The sequence below is a fragment of the Papaver somniferum genome, chromosome 2, assembly GCF_003573695.1.
Source record: "Papaver somniferum cultivar HN1 chromosome 2, ASM357369v1, whole genome shotgun sequence".
Classification (NCBI taxonomy): Eukaryota; Viridiplantae; Streptophyta; class Magnoliopsida; order Ranunculales; family Papaveraceae; genus Papaver; species Papaver somniferum.
In genome coordinates this window covers 214048968-214065093 of record NC_039359.1, presented here as the reverse complement: position 1 = coordinate 214065093, position 16126 = coordinate 214048968, and the positions used below count along the sequence as shown (strand labels likewise).

The 16126-nt window shown below is 37.7% G+C and overlaps 2 protein-coding genes and 1 long non-coding RNA gene across 4 annotated transcripts; all 3 read left to right on the top strand.

The window, feature by feature from the left end:
- Nucleotides 1-760: 760 nt before the first annotated feature.
- Nucleotides 761-2252, top strand: LOC113352810 (indole-3-acetic acid-amido synthetase GH3.6-like). Its single transcript, XM_026596581.1, has 3 exons — nt 761-1439; nt 1587-1799; nt 1882-2252. Exons 1-3 carry the CDS (start codon nt 761-763, stop codon nt 2250-2252), a joined length of 1263 nt encoding a protein of 420 aa, XP_026452366.1.
- Nucleotides 2253-11020: 8768 nt separating this feature from the next.
- LOC113350457 lies at nt 11021-14685 on the top strand. 2 transcript variants are annotated; one of them, XR_003360850.1, is made up of 4 exons: nt 11021-12867; nt 13251-13397; nt 13649-13736; nt 14367-14685. It is a non-coding gene; the product is annotated as an uncharacterized LOC113350457 (long non-coding RNA). The 2 variants fall into 2 exon arrangements; XR_003360851.1 differs by lacking the exon at nt 11021-12867 and adding an exon at nt 13072-13152.
- Nucleotides 14686-14857: 172 nt separating this feature from the next.
- LOC113352809 (receptor-like kinase TMK4) lies at nt 14858-15706 on the top strand. Its single transcript, XM_026596580.1, has 3 exons — nt 14858-15046; nt 15151-15472; nt 15558-15706. Exons 1-3 carry the CDS (start codon nt 14858-14860, stop codon nt 15704-15706), a joined length of 660 nt encoding a protein of 219 aa, XP_026452365.1.
- Nucleotides 15707-16126: the final 420 nt, after the last annotated feature.

Here is a 16126-nt window from a genome sequence, read left to right as displayed (position 1 = left end):
TCGGAGTCTATCGGAATTATTCGAGCATATCACTTTCTCTATATCACTTTCTCTTTATAGAGGCATCTAAGTTCTATGGTGAACATCACATATAATGGTTTGAAGTACCATTGATCAAACAAAATGGGTAGTAAAATGACACTTAATTCCTTGTCATATTATATATATATAGTCAATTTCTCATTATTACATGTGTATAGCATCTGGGGATGTGTACTGAAAGTACGTGTTAGGTAGATCCTGCTTATTATATGAAACTTGTCAATGATTCTCCCTTGAGTCCCGCCTAACTGCATGTTTCCCATGTCAGATGTACGCCTTCCAAAAGTGGTTGCAATAGGAATATTACATTTGTCTGACGAGACAGATGAGCTTGATACTGCTATTAGATATGTTATTAGAGCATCAAATTAGATCTAACTGCTCTATTTTTATTAATCAACTCATTCACCGATCTTAGTATCATCTATTTTTTCTCAATCTGTTCATCAGAAACAAAGATGGATATACCGGATGCAATAGATGATTCCATAGCTGTTGCAGAAAACAGTAATATTGCCAACTGCAGTGATACTATTGATGAACATTACCATGATAAGAAGAACAAGGAAGCACTTCAATTCATTGAAGAAATTATAATAATGCCGATGAAGTTCAAAATCAATCTCTCGCAGAAATCTTATCTTGCAATGCTCAAGTCGACTGCTTACAAAGACATGGTTTAAACGGACAAACAGATCGTAAGACATTTAAGATAATCATGCCCGTGGTTACATATGAAGATCTAAAACCTGACATTGATCTGCTCATCGCTAAAGGTAATAGTATTTCATCTACTCTCTGCAAATCACCTATTTCTCAGTTTTTCCGTAGCACTGGAACTTCATCTGGAATGAGTAAATTAATACCATCAACAGAAGAACAAGCTGAGAAATCACGACAATTCTGCTCCCTCTTAATTCCGGTCTTAAATCAGCATATTCCTGGTTTAAACAAAGGAAAGGCGATGCAGTTTATTTTTGTAAGTCTATGTACTGAAACACCAGGAGGAATAATATCATCTTTAGTATCTACAAGCGTAGCCAAAACCTCCAGAAATTTGTCTAGTAATATTAATTACACCAGCCCAATAGAAACCATTTTATGTGAGGATACTCATCAAAGTCTATATTCTCAATTACTTTGTGGCCTCTATCAAAACAAACAAGTTCTTCGCCTAGGATTCGCTTTCGCTTCGGGTTTTATGGTAGACGCTAAGTGTTTACATCAACATTGGACCCTTCTATGTGATGATATCCGACATGGAACTATAGCAGAAGACCACCCTAAAATCACTGACCCATCGGTGAGAAAAGCGGTCATGAAAATACTAGTCAAGACAAACCCCAAACTTGCTGATTTCATCGAGAATGAGTGTAAGAGAGATTCATCATGGGAAGGCATAGTGTTTAGGTTATGTCCTAATTCTAAGTGCATCGTCACCATCATTACTGGGACAATGTCTCATCACATCGATAACATTGATTTTTATAGTAATGGTCTTCCCATTGTTAGCCATATGTACGCATGTTCATAATGCTTCTTAGGTATAAACCTTGACCCTTTAACTAAGCCACCTGAAGTTTCTTACACCCTTATCCCTACATTGGCATATTTTGAGTTCTTGACGATACTCGGGGAAGATGATAATCAAAATGACAACTTCAACCAGGAGAAAAAACAACATCATCCAGAACTGGTTGATCTCGTCAAGGTTGAGCTTGGACGAGAATATGAGCTTGTTGTCACCAATTATGCAGGTAACTTGATTATATTCAATAATTTTGATTACACACTATTTCGTCAAGTACGTGCTGATATTACGCTTATGTATTATGCAAGGAATTTATCGGTATAGAGTTGGAGACGTGCTACGAGTTGCTGGGTTCAAGAACAATGCTCCTCAGTTCAATTTCATGCGGAGAAGAAATGTAGTTCTAAGCATTGATATGGACAAGACAAACGAAACTGAGTTTCAAAATGCAGTTGACCATCTTATGATTATGTCTAATGTCTCTCTTGTTGAATACACTAGTTTTCCTGATACATCAACTTTTCCAGGACACTATGTGCTCTATTGGGAACTTCAGGGAAACAATAACAATGCCGTAATTCCTCAGAAAGTGCTTGAGGAATGTTGTCTGGTAATGGAAGAATTCCTCGGTTATGAGTATCGTTATATGCGCACTAACAAGAAATTAATTGGACCCTAGAGATAAAGATTGTAGAGACATGAACGTTTTGTAAGCTGATGGATCATGCAATCAACCAAGGTTCATCAGTTGCACATTACAAGACTCCTCGATGCATGAAACCTGGTTCCATGATCGAAATCCTAAACTCTATGGTTCTTTCAAGCTTTTTCAGTCCAAGGTGCCCACAGCTATGAATCCATGCTGTTTTGTAAGAAAAAATAAATGCTTATATTTCTTCTTTAGAACATGTTAAATTTAGTCGTATCTTTTGTTGTAGTTGTCGTCCTGTATGAAAATGTCATTTCTTCCATTTCGATCAGTGTTTCTAAGTTTGAAGCATCAGCCTTTGTTGTAAATTAGCGTTCAGTCAAGTGTAAACTTTTAGGGTTTCTTTTTTATCAATAAATTAAACTTTTATAGAAAGAGGGTTAAAGACTCAAAGTACGTACATGATATATGAACTCTAACAAATATTGACTAAAAACAAAAAGGGAAGCAGAAAGCAGCAACCCCGAAACACTTCCAACACCTTCATCTAGCTTCCTCAAGGTGGTTGGAATAAAACTTCTTTCCAACTGATAGCAAATTGATTTAAGGAAATACACCATGAAACATGCCTCTATTATGTAACCAACTTGATAAATAACTTGAATGTGAAACTTCGCTTTCCCTTTTGAGAATTGAAAGGTGGAAAATCTAGTCATAGTACGTTAGCTTATAAGGCTGACATACTAATTCTTTCTGGAAATGCAAAATGGAAAATTATAGCACAGATGAATAGAATGTGATTGTTCATTCCGGAGTTCCGTATGTAAGGTTGATCGTTTTTTCTATTTGGTTCTATTCCCAAAACTCGAAATCTTTAGAAAGGGGTATGAACCGAGTATTAATACAAGATTATCCTTTCAAATTGCATCCATGAAGTGCATGAGTTTCATATAGGATCACAAAGTCACAAGACATGAGTGGCCAGCGATTGTGATGAGATTCAGATCTTTTAATTTCCTTATCTATATATGCGCTTATAAAAGGTGTGTCGCACACCAGTTTTTCTTCATCAATTTTAGTTATTAATTATAAACTTATACCGAAATCACTATCTAGTTTGTATGATTAGATCAAAATTTATGGAACTATGAGATATCGGAGTAAACTGAATAAGAATGAGAAGTACAACTTTTGGCGTTATAACTTGTCCAAGAGGAGTTTCATTATTTCAGATTCAGAGATGCTTTAAAAGTTTGAAAATGAGTACTTATTCATAAAAATGTCCCAATAATTGGTATTTCTCACCCTCCCGAGTCCCAACAACTTTGAACCTTAGCCATGACACAAATGACGGCAAAATAACTTTAAAAAAGACTTTTCCGCTAAAATCCATCTCTGATTATTTGAAGCCTAATTATTAATGTTGTAAACAATTTTTGACTTGCCTATTTTACAAGAATATGCATGGGCATGGCTCCCAATTTAGGCTTTCTACCATTGGGCGTGAAACCGTATAGACCACTTGATCATACAATATCTCCAACCGCATAGGTCCTTGAACAAATGGGCTGCATATGCCATTTCATACTGTATGACATGCAAAAATTCTAAAACAATTTTTGAAGAGGTCGGTGTGGAAATATTCCAGCAACGTGAGCTTGCTGTCGTTGCAATATAGTGATGAAGTTTCCAGAAAATAGTATTAATGACCTGAGTTTAGTCTGAAACTCGGCAACACCAATGATTCTATCAATCTAAATAATAACCAGAATGCGATGATGTATAAAAATAGGAGTATTATTAGAGATCATTGATTTCCACGACCATTGGATATTGGTGATTATCGTTATTGTGTGTGTTTGTACCATTTAAAATGGTGCACGTGCATGCTACACAAGTTATCCATTCGCCTAGCTGTGGGAGCCTATTTGGTTTATGATGGAGTCCCATGATTTATTATAGAAACCAGGTTGGTTTATTAAAGAAACTCATGGCTTATTATAAAAGTCTGATTGATTTATTTTTGAAGACCAGCCGGTTTATTAAAGAAGAATGATTTTTTGGGGACCATGGTTTTTTTGAGGGGACCATGATTTTACTAGGCCACCTTCCCTATAGTGATAAGGGGTGTCCTAAAACGTTGAAATGACTAACCTACCCTTAACCTAATTTAGTTTAAAACCAACCTAATAACCACCTATATATATATAACCACCACCTCCTCCCACCACCACCTCCCACCACCGCCGATTACCACCACCACCCCCTCCGATTATCACCACCACCAACCACCGATTACCACCAACACCGCCCACCACCGCCGATTACCACCACCACCACCTCCGATTATCACCACCACCAACCACCGATTACCACCACCACCTCCTCCCACCACCACCACCACCGCCTATTTAAGAAATGTAACAACATCAATGCAATCACAATTAAGTTCTGTTACATGATAATTTTATCGAGTATAAAAGACGCCAGTCGCAGCCTGATTCTGCCATGGGACCATTCCGGAGGTATTTTCCAACAAACCCTTCACTTTAATTTGATTTTGATTGCTTCAATCGAATAGAAATCATCAAAATAGGGTTTTAGTAGGAGTTACAGAGCCATGTTCGGTTAGGCCGTTTTCCAAAAAACCCTAGTTTACTAACCGAACTTCTTGAAAAAGAAGAACACGAAGAATAGTTCGGTTCTATTGGATTTAAAACTAAGTCACCGAACTCTCTGTTCGGTTGTTTCGCAAAAAAAATTTAAAACTACAAAGTAACCGAAAAAACAAATCCAGTCTAACCGAACTGTGTTGTTGTTGCCACTATCTTAAGTTCCAAAATAACCGAACTTAGCCAATAGAGTTAGGTTTTTTCGCAAAAATTTTTAAAACTACAAAGTAGCCGAACTTAGCCAATAGAGTTCGGTTGATTCGCAAAAAATACTTTTAACCGAACTTCTTGTATTAGAACAACAGAAGTCCATAAGTTCGGTTCCTTCGCAAAATAAGGATATCACCGAACTTTAATTTACGAAAATAACAAGAAGTCCACAAGTTCGGTTCGTTCGCAAAAATGTTAAGTTTTCTTTGTAAATGAACTCTACCTTTGAAACTTCGTAACCGAACTCTACCTAATTCGCCAAGAAATAAATTTCGTAGTAACTGAACGTTTACCTAATTGCATATATGCATATATAATCCCAGTTCGGTTGATTCGCAAAATATGTTGAAGTTTGCGAACCAACCGAACTTCTAACACTAGGTTACTTTTAACCTGCAGTTCGGTTGGGAAATTGGTTGCGTTGAAGTTTGCGAACTAACCGAACACACAAGATGTACCCAAATAAATTGTTAAGTTCAAAGTTTGGTTACCTACCATTTTATCCTACGTAACCGAACATTATATTGTACGACCAAAACCTCCATTAACGAGCGAGTTCGGTAACCTGCATGTTTGGAAAACGTAACCGAACTACACTTTTAGGTGTGTTCGGTTACATATTCTTGACATATGGTAACCGAACTGACCCAAATCTACATAAAATTTTTCATTTTTTTTGAAAGTTTGGAGCAATTCAACCAACATTATCTAAGTTTGGAGCACACCTGGGTACCCAAATACCCTTCCTCCGGTTGTGGTTGGTAAAATCCATCGTTTTTCATGTTTTCCTTCTTCATATTCTCTAACTTTACTCTCTCAATAATTCTACTTCTTTAAAAAAAAACCATCTGATTTTTTAATCTCACTAATTATCTTTAACTTAATCATCTCACTAATCATTACACTAACTATTATCAACACTAACTAATCATCACCCAAAATTAATCAGGAGAGTAATTTAGGTATTAATATAAATATCCAGATAAGGGGTGACCTAGATTTACTTCTAATGTCTTTACCCAAAATAAAACCATGGTCCCCAAAAAATCGTTCTTAAAGAAACCTAGTTGGTTTATTAAGGAAACACATGGTTTATTTTTGAAGCCCAGTCTGTTCATTTAAGAAACCCGGTTGATTTATTAAAGAAACTCTTGCTTTATTATTGAAGTCCAGTCGGTTTATTAAACAAGACCAATTGTTTATTAATGAAACACTTGGCTTATTATTGAAGCCCATTCGGTTTATTAAATAAACCCACGACTTATTATTGAAACCTAATTGGATTATTTTGGAAGCCCAGTCGGTGTTGGTTTATTAAAGAAACCCTATTTGGCTTATTATTGAAGCTCAAAGACTTATTTTGGAAGTCACTTGGAGATAGACACGAATCTTGAAAGATATGAAAAGATCTTTCGAGATAGACACAAATTTTGGAAGATAGGTATGGATTTTCCAAGATTATTTTGAATCTTTCAAAATAGATACAAATGTTGTAGGGATTGACCCAAATTGAGGGAAGATATACAATTTTTGGGGTGCTTTTATCACTCCTCCGCGGCCAAGTTAATAATTCGACAAATTATTCGCGAACGTTTTCGAACTGATCGAGCTCGAATCATATTTTCGAACTATCACTGAACCTTAGTAAAGGGAATTGATCTCATGACCCTTAGTTTTCCAAATAAGATTGTAACCATTGAGTTATTGAGCTATTTTGCTTGTTCTTATATATTTTTAATGTATTATCTATATAACACATAAAACTTAGTTTAAATCATATTTCTGATTCAATGTAACCATGAAAATAAACTTTCTATTTATTAGAATTTTCCGTTTGGGACTCATATGTCTAAAAGGAATTGTACACGTACATATGTCTTTCCGAATTACTGTCGTATTCTGCACCACAGACTGACTTTATGACCGAATCCGAATGACCGAAAATCGTATAATACTCGTACGTTTGTCGTGGTGAACTTTTTTCCGTGTCTCGAATTTCTAACTAGGCTCTGGGGTTCCTTTAAGACATTTTTGGGTGCCTATAATAATTTTCTCATGGAGTGTAAAACCACTTTTCGAGCCAATTTCTCTGTAAAATTTTATTTCTCCCAAAACACCTACAAAAACATAAAATACAAAAATAAATACAGAAAAGGGTACCAATAAAATTGATAATTGATATCAAATCAGACACATAAATCTGTCTATCAATAAGGATCATGTTTTTCCTTAAATTATAAATGAAATGATACATTAGAGCAACCACAGTGGGCGAGTATAACCAAATATTTGGTCAAAAAACGAGACACAGCGGACGAACTATCGATTAAAATCCGGACCAAAGACCAAATCCCAGACTATATTTGGTCCAAGACCAAGACCAAAACCAAATATAGTCGAGCGAACGTATAATTAATGCCCAACCACCAGGCGGGTGTATAGTTAATGCCCCACACCAGGCGTGCATAAAGTCCCCTCCCCACACCAGGCGTACTTTATACCTCCGCCCCAATGTTTTTTTTTCTTTTGGGAGGGGCGGGGTTTATACCTCCGCCCCACTCTTTTTTTTTAAACTTTATATATATGGGGAGGGCTTTATACCTCCGCCCCAATTTTTTTTTTTTTTTTAGTTTTCTGGAATCTGATCGGGCGAACGTATAGTTTACGCCCCACACCAGGCGAACGTATAGTGCACGCTCGACGAAATTTAGTCTTCTACCCGTAGCGTCACACACCAGACTAAACTCAAATTTGGTCATTTTATTTGGTCTTTGATCTTTGGTTATACTCGCACCATTGCAGTTGATCTTACAACTAATATTTTCCAAACCAAACCGAAAACATTCTCAACCAATATCATGTTTTCTAAAAGCAAAGGAAAACAAATGTTATGTGTGTGAGCAAAAGAGATTTTTCCATTATGTTTCATGGATGACCGCATAGTCTGATGCAATGCCCTTGGATATATTCAAAATGACCACAAATTGGTTTTTCATCTAACAGAATGGTCATTGAATCACAACTAGAAAAGCTCAAGTATCATCTAACATAATGGTCATTGAATCACAACTAGAAAAGCTCAAGTATTTGCAATGTTAATATCTAACTGTCGTGAAAAACCACGAATGTCAGATGTTTTTATGAATGAGAAAAAAGATGGAAGGTAGTAGGATCGTGGAAAAACTTGAAACTTAAATCCAGGTTGAAGAAGTCACAACACGACCATCGCAGAGAAGCAGCATTGGGGAAAAACTTGAATCTTAAAGCCAGGTTGAAGAAGCCACAACATGACCACTACGAAGAAGTAGAGTTTACAGAACAAATGATTAGCCTATGCTCAAGTCGATTGCAAATATTTTATGCATTTGCAAATTTCTACAGAAGAAGACACATATGGAAAACACTTTTGAAAATATCCAACATGTTTAATGTTGGAGTGAACCAATCCACTTCTCACCAAAGACATGCTTATGAAGAATACAAAATAATGCTTCCCTAATTTATGTTATCAAATGCTTTTTCCATATCAACTTTGCACAAAATTCCAACAATTTTGGATTTCAATCTACTATCCACACACTCATTGGCTATTAGAACACCATCCAGAATTTGCCTATCATGAAAAAAGGCTCCTTGGAAGTCAGATATAAGGGAAGGCATAATGGTCTTCAATCTTTCATCCAGTATCTTTGAGATTATCTTATATTCATTCCCAATTAGACTTAGGGGTCTAAAATATTTGGGAGTACAAGTGTCTTCCTTCATGGGAATTAGACTTCGATGAAAATTATGAAGATATCTAACTGAGGGTGGACATCTATACTTCTTCGATTATTTATTTTCGTTATTTAGTGGTGAGGCAGCGGGGATAATTTCTTTGGGGTAGACTTCTTTATTATTTTGTTTTGTTAGTCCGACGTTATTTAAGGATGGATTATATTGTTGAACACCATAATTTATTTTTTTTAAACAATAAGATTCCCTTATGCATATTCAATTGTAACGGAACTTTGTTTCCGAGTTTTCTGTGAACTACGCACCCCTTCGCAGGAAATCGACGACGTGTTTTCTATTCATCGGCTGGGGTTATATGGAAAATAGAGTTTTTGCACAACACTATTTTAATGCTTTTGTAGAAAATACAAATGAATATTATTCTACGGATAAATAACGGCTAAAAATAGAAGACGAAAAGGGTTTGCTGCGAGAACAATCAACAACCTAAATGTTAGTCAAAAGGGCCAAGGCACCAAAGAAAGAGGGCTCGACTAATAAGTTATCCTTTGACTGAAGATTTAATCTAACCTTTGACTGTTTTAATCTCTGTGAACCTTTTGTTTGCCGTACCTTGTCTCAATTTATCATGTAAGTTATCCTTTTATATCATGAAACCTTGATCCTGACATCATCCTTCGTAACCAACTTGGTCCCTCTTTTTTGGTTTTGTGTTTTTGTGTAGGTTTCAATTCCTCGTTTTTGCATCTGTTTTGGGTAGTGAAGCCCCTGGTTAACCAGCTAGTCTTCCTATTTGTTTTGGTATCTGAATGTTGTAAGGCAAGTTTTCAAACCACCAACTCAAAGTTCTAGTGTGGTAGTGTTGGTAGTGTCATTTTTTGTTTTCTTCTCCTTGCCTGTGTTTCTATAGTATGTATTTTCAAAAAATATTAGTGAGCTCCTTGTGGTCTGGTTTTATAACTCAGATTTGTCTGCGAAGTTTTAGTGGGTGTCACATAGTAATTAGTATTCCTTTCCATGGATCCTTTGTTGGTTTCTGTTCAAGAGGAATTGGGTCGTTCTGAAAGTTTTTCATGTTAGGGGTTCTTTCCAATTGAATCTCTGGGTTTTTCTTTAAGCTTTAATATTTTCATCTTAAGAAAATACCATCTTCGGGTTAGTTTCTTCAGCTTCATATCAATTCCCCACCTAAATTCAGGACACCCAGAAATTTTTTCAACTCACTTCAAAATTAGACTGGTAGTATTCGACTACAGTTTCAAATTTATCCTCCGAATTTTTAACTGCCAACCTTGGTGCAAGTCTGGTGAATCCTTAGGTTATTTCATCTAGCAGCAGGCTCTTCTTCTCCTCATGATGGAAACAAAAATATTTCAAGCTACTACTTCATCTTGTATCACAACAACAAGCACAACTCGTACCTTGTATGCGTATGGGCCGATGAACTCAACACCTCTATTCGTCAGTTTTTAGTTTTAGTCTATTTCATTGTATTTCATCTTTTCAGCAAGTTGTTTCCATAGTATGTAATACTATCTCTTAGTTTAGTTACTTATAGTTTTTTGATAGCAGTATCTAGTTGAGTCTAATAGTATTTTTATTTCGGTATTTTAGTACTCTTGTAATAACACTATTAGCACTACTCTTTCAAGGACCAAGATTACCTCAAGAAGCAATCAGGGCTAAAAACTCAATTTGAAGTTATGAATCAAGCCGAAAAACAAAGGAGCAGACAGATATCACTAGGAGCAGTAACAAGATACGAAGACCTGATTAGCAACTTCGATCAACTGCATCGAACACCTCTACCTCCATATAAATTCTTGCGGGCATTGCATGTCCATCAAAAATTCAACTTTTCTTGTGGAAAGCATTGACCGAAGGTCTTTCGACCTTCGACACCAACATCCCCCATCGATGCAACTCCTGTTCGTAGACGACTATTCTGGACCAATATCATGTTGATAAAGATTCAAGGCTTGCCAATCTAATTGTAATTGATGAATCTTGGGGAATTCACAATCCTTGTGTAATAATTCACTAGTAATTTAATAAATTTCATTCTTCAAAAAAAATAAAATAAATAAATAAATGCTTATGTGGGTCAGACCACCTAATCCGGACAGTGCAACGTGGCCAATTCTCCTCCACAATATTTTCGTGCTTGTACTCTTATCGCAAACTTGGGTTTTGATCACTAAGCTGGTTGAAGATTGAGATTTCAAGTACCCTTTCGAGCAGTTTTTTGATTTTCTACAGAGTTCAAGTTCCACTCCCGAAATCAGAAGATTGAAGATTGAGATTTGGGTGCAACTGGTTGGTCTCAATCCACAGCTGCAAAGAGGTGGTGTTGGCTGAATTTGTAACGGTGGGATTCTTCTGAAATTGGGTTTAATTGAAGATTTTGAGGAGTTCGATTTGCTGAAGTAAGTGGACTGGTTTGAAGCTGAGAACCAGCGAGAAAGGAGGAGATTCAAGAGTTGTTATTGCTGGTATGAAAAGGGAAACGAAGAGGGCAGTGAATGTACAATGGATTCAGGGGTTTCTGAGATTGGGACTAATTCGAGGGATTCTAGATAGAATGCAAAGGTAAGATGGTGAATTAATCAAATGGGTTTGTCTGCATATGTTATTGTTTTGATTGGTGATGGATTTCATCTACCACCAAGAACAGATTTGGGGGTTTTATGTGGATTGAAATACGATCAATGTGCAAGTTGTTGATGCTGGTTTGTGGTTAATTCTCAGTTAGTTGTTGTTTGGAATTGAGATTAATTGTTGGCTGTGTAATGGAGCTAAGAGGCTGAGAAGGGTTTTTACCCAGGCAATTTTGGTTGTGATTGATTGATGGCTGTAGCAGTGGAGTGGTTACCTTAGTCTCGGTTGAAGGTTAGTCAGTAGCAAGTTCAGTGATTCAAACTTGTAATGGAGGTTTGGGTATCAAACGCGATAGAGTTGAGGTTATTGATGTGGCTGGTAGTCGTGAATGATGTGCGGTGTCTCGGTTGGTGGGTTGCTGCTCGGAGTTTTGGTATACAAGATGCCTGCGAAGTGGAGAAAGAGCTGTAGTCGAGACTGGAAAATGCTGATAGTAGGCAGTCGGAGAAAGCTGCTGTCGTCAAACCGAGATGGAGAGAGTATCTGCATGAGATGCAACTGATGGGTGTGGTAGTTCCAACAACAGATTTAGGTGACGTTGGCTAGTCGAGAAACAACAGCAATGGATTCAAGGTTCTGATTGTTCTTAATGGCTGAAATAACAGGCAAAGGTGGTTATCGATGGATGGAAGTTTGTGGCTCGATGGTGTACTCGATATTGATTGTATATGGGGTTTTATCTTGCAGTCCAGATTGGGTTTAATCGTATATTCAGTGGGGGTCTGTTAGCTTGAGATTTGGGGTGCTTGTGATGCTTTTGGTCCGATAATAATCTGGTGTTTTGTGGTTAAATGATTTGAGTCAATGGGTTCTGTTTAATAATGTTTGAGTCGAAGCAGTAGATTGCAGTGGTGAACGAATGGGTGTTGGTCGAGATGGCGCTACTGATATTTTTACTGGCAAGGAACGTGTTGCCAATGGAGCTCAGTTGGCTGAGATGGACATGTAGTTGGCTGAGATGGCAGCGAGGCAAGGAGCTGGTCGACTGGTGGATGTATGGAACCTTAAGAATCGGCAGCAGCAAGGATAGGTGATGATTTTATGGGTTTCGAGATGGATATGTTGGCTGGTAAGTTTAGTACGAAGAGAGGGCTCGGACAAGAGATGTAATTTTATCATGGGAGAAAAGGGTATAAATGGCTCAGGGATAAAAGTGTATCTTGGATTTCCAGTAAAACACCCTCTGGTTGGAAATGAGAGACTCTCAGGCTTGAATCAAAATGTAACCACGGAAAGTTGAAGAATCTGGTGAGCCCTTATCCTGTGAAATGAGACAAGTAGCTGTAGTGGAGGAGGATGTGGTGAGCCCTTATCAGATTGGGGGACATGATAAATATGAGGAGCCAGAGATAGTGATTTAAAACAAACAGGTAAAATGTTTCCTCTTTCTTCCCTCTCTTTGTTAGAAATAGCCAACTGGGGACCCACCATCACTTAATTCCTTCCCTCTTGTTCTTCCCTATCTTCCCAAAAATGGAAGAGCTCAAAGGAATAATGCAGCATTTTTTCTTCATACAATCAATGCCCCCATTAATTATCCTAGCTACTCCCTCCTTTTTTTTTATATGTCTTTGTTACAACTCATCAGATCTGAAGAAAAAACTGATTGAAGGAGAAGACCAGACTAATAATTCTTATACCAGAAAAGTAGACATGTAGGTTTTGTGTTGTTATCCAAGTAGTATGAGTGTGTTTAATTTCTCTTTTGATTCAATTTTTGTGATTAATTTCTCTTTTGATTCAATTTTTGCAGGGAGTGAAGATGTTGTGATTAGTTTGCACAAGTAGAAAACCTATTGCACAGGTTTTGTGAATTTTCACAAGAGTTTCTGAATTGGAAATCGATTTGAAGAACCATTCCATGATCAGACTAATTCCTAAACCTGAAGAAAATATACAAGTAAGTTGTATGTTTTTCTTTCCCTAATATATAACTTGATTGTTTGTCTCTCTCCATAACAACTTAAACCAGAAACCTTTTTTTTCTCAGTAATGATTTGATTTCACTCCATAAGTTTGTTTGTCTCCATAACAACTTTGAGAGTAATGCCGTATTCATGTCCTGAAAGGTTTTGATGTCAGAATTGGCCATACTGTATATGTTCAAATGTGTACCTTTGTTCACTGATAACGGATTTTTTTGACTACTAGCTTCTTGGTGGTTCTCACTACTAGCTGATCAAGAAGAAGAAGGTTTGGTGGTTCTCACTACTAGCTTCCGGCATTCATCATTTTGGAGGTAAAAGAAGCTCATGTTTTTGTTTTGTGAATTTGATTGCAGATTACATTTCGATTGTTCACTATTAGATGCCCCATTTTCCTAAAAGGGTTCAGCAATCTATAGGTCTGTAAGATCGAGGCAGTAACCAAAATGAAACCCTTTGTTAGAGTTCTATCTAGATTGGAAATTGTGTTGATTTTTTGAATTTCAATTAATTGTCTTTTATGATTCAAAACATTAAAAAAAAAAGATGCAGTCGCCCCATATTAGCATTGCATAACTTTAATTAACATGCGACTTAAACTAATGATATTGTTATTAACAGACATAAGTGATAGTTACAACGCCTAATTAGAATTTTATCTATTATTTTTGCTAGTTGCTTGCTTGTTTAGGGAACCACATTGAGAGTAATGCCACATTCATGTCCTGGAAGCTTTTGATGTCAGAATTGGCCACTGTGATTAAATGTGTACCTTTGTTAACTGATTACGGATTTTGACTTAGCATCATGTACCATAATCCGAAACAAAGTTTTTTTGACTCTTGATATGTACGGCATCTGAAATACTGTTTAGAGAACATACTGTTTTTTTTACTCTTGATATGTACGGCATCTGAATTGTATCTATTATTGTACTTCTACAGATGGCTGCTGATTCACCAACCTTATTTTCCTTCTCCCCAATAGTACTCTAGATCATGCAGGACATCATGGGTTATCGGCACCTGCGATAGCTGGGATAGTGGTAGCAGTTGTACTTGTAATTTGTGTTGTTGTTGCTGTGTTCTGCTACTTCCAGAGAAGGAAGAAGAAGCGGTTGGAGATGCTAGTACGTACAGGCAAAGGAATGCAAACTTTGGAAGCTTCGTGCCAGCTGGCTAATCGGATGCAGCCTACAGAAGCTGGTAATGCTGTGCGCCAGCCCACTATTCAGCTGCACAACACGAAGCTGGTAATTGCTCTTCAAGGGTGGAAGGCGAGTTCTCCTTTGGTTTCCTACAAGAGGTAACGCAAAACTTCAGTGAACAAAATTTGTTAGGCGAGGGGGCATTTGGGAAGGTCTATAGAGGGAAGTTTCCGGACGGGACCGAGGTTGCTGTTGAGAGGCTGAATCTCATATTAGGTAGCTGGGTTGATGGCGTTCCAGGCTGAGCTCTCCATTTTGAAGATGACACACAGACACCTCGTATCTGTGATTGGGTTCTGTAACCAAGGCGTTGAGCATCTGATTGTTTACGAATTCATGGAGAGCGGAACACTACACCAAAAGCTCTTTGAGTGGATTGACACTGGTGGCAACCCCATGAGCTGGGATGAGAGGATTGTAGTGGCGCTAGATGTGGCTAAGGGCTTGCACTACCTCCACAGTCTGTCCAGGGAGGCCTTTGTACACAGGGATGTAAAATGTAAAAATATCCTACTTGACAGGGATATGAGGCCAAAATCTCGGATTATGGCCTGGTGAAGGCAATGACAGATGATGAGAAGTCGGTGGTGACCAAGTTAGCTGGAACTCGTGGATACCTTGCGCCTGAGTACGCAATGACTGGTCATTTGTCGATCAAAGCTGATGTGTATTTTGGCATAGTTCTCTTAGAACTTATTACAGGTCAGACGATAGTGGACGATGGTCAGGCAGGGAAGAATTTGGCAATGCGCTTTCGTCCCGTCTACAAGAGGGGCATGGAGAATGTGAGAGCTTTGGTCGACCGGTCACTCGACCCGGATGCGCAGGGCCTTAATGGAGGCTGTGAGGCTTGCAATGGAGTGCACGCGCACTGATCCAAGGGATCGGCCTGGTTTTGCAGAGATTACTGCCAGGCTGGGGCTTGTAGCTGAGAGATGGCCCCAGCGTGCAGAGGAAGAGGAGGAAGAAGAAGAAGAAGCTGCTTTTGACAGGGAACGTTTTCTTCGGGATTTGGGTAATGATGGAGAAGGCACCACGGCTTATTACAGCGTCTGGGACTTGGAGCAGGGTCAGTAAGAAGAAACAGAGATCAATCAGCAATTTACGTGGAGAGCTTAGTTTGACTCAACTTGGGGAGTTATGTGCGTGCATAGACTTGGCATTCAAATAAGAAGAGTAGAAAACGTACAATAGGGAATGGTTTTGATGAAAATGAAGTGGTTGAAGGTAATGGAGTCTAAATTTTTATATGATATCATTTGATGAGAGGTTGGCATCTAAATCCCTAGGATTCAGCTGCATTTGTGGACAAAGTGAATCACTGCATATAGATGCATTTGGGTTTTTCTTCTTACCTATTTTTTGTTGTGATCCCCTTAGGAATGAACCAGGTGCATGTAATTAGTTCATTTCATTATTTTAGAGGTTTTATTGACATACCTAATTTCTGGTGGGGTTTTCTAATCCGTAGTGATTTGATTTTAGATGAAAATCATT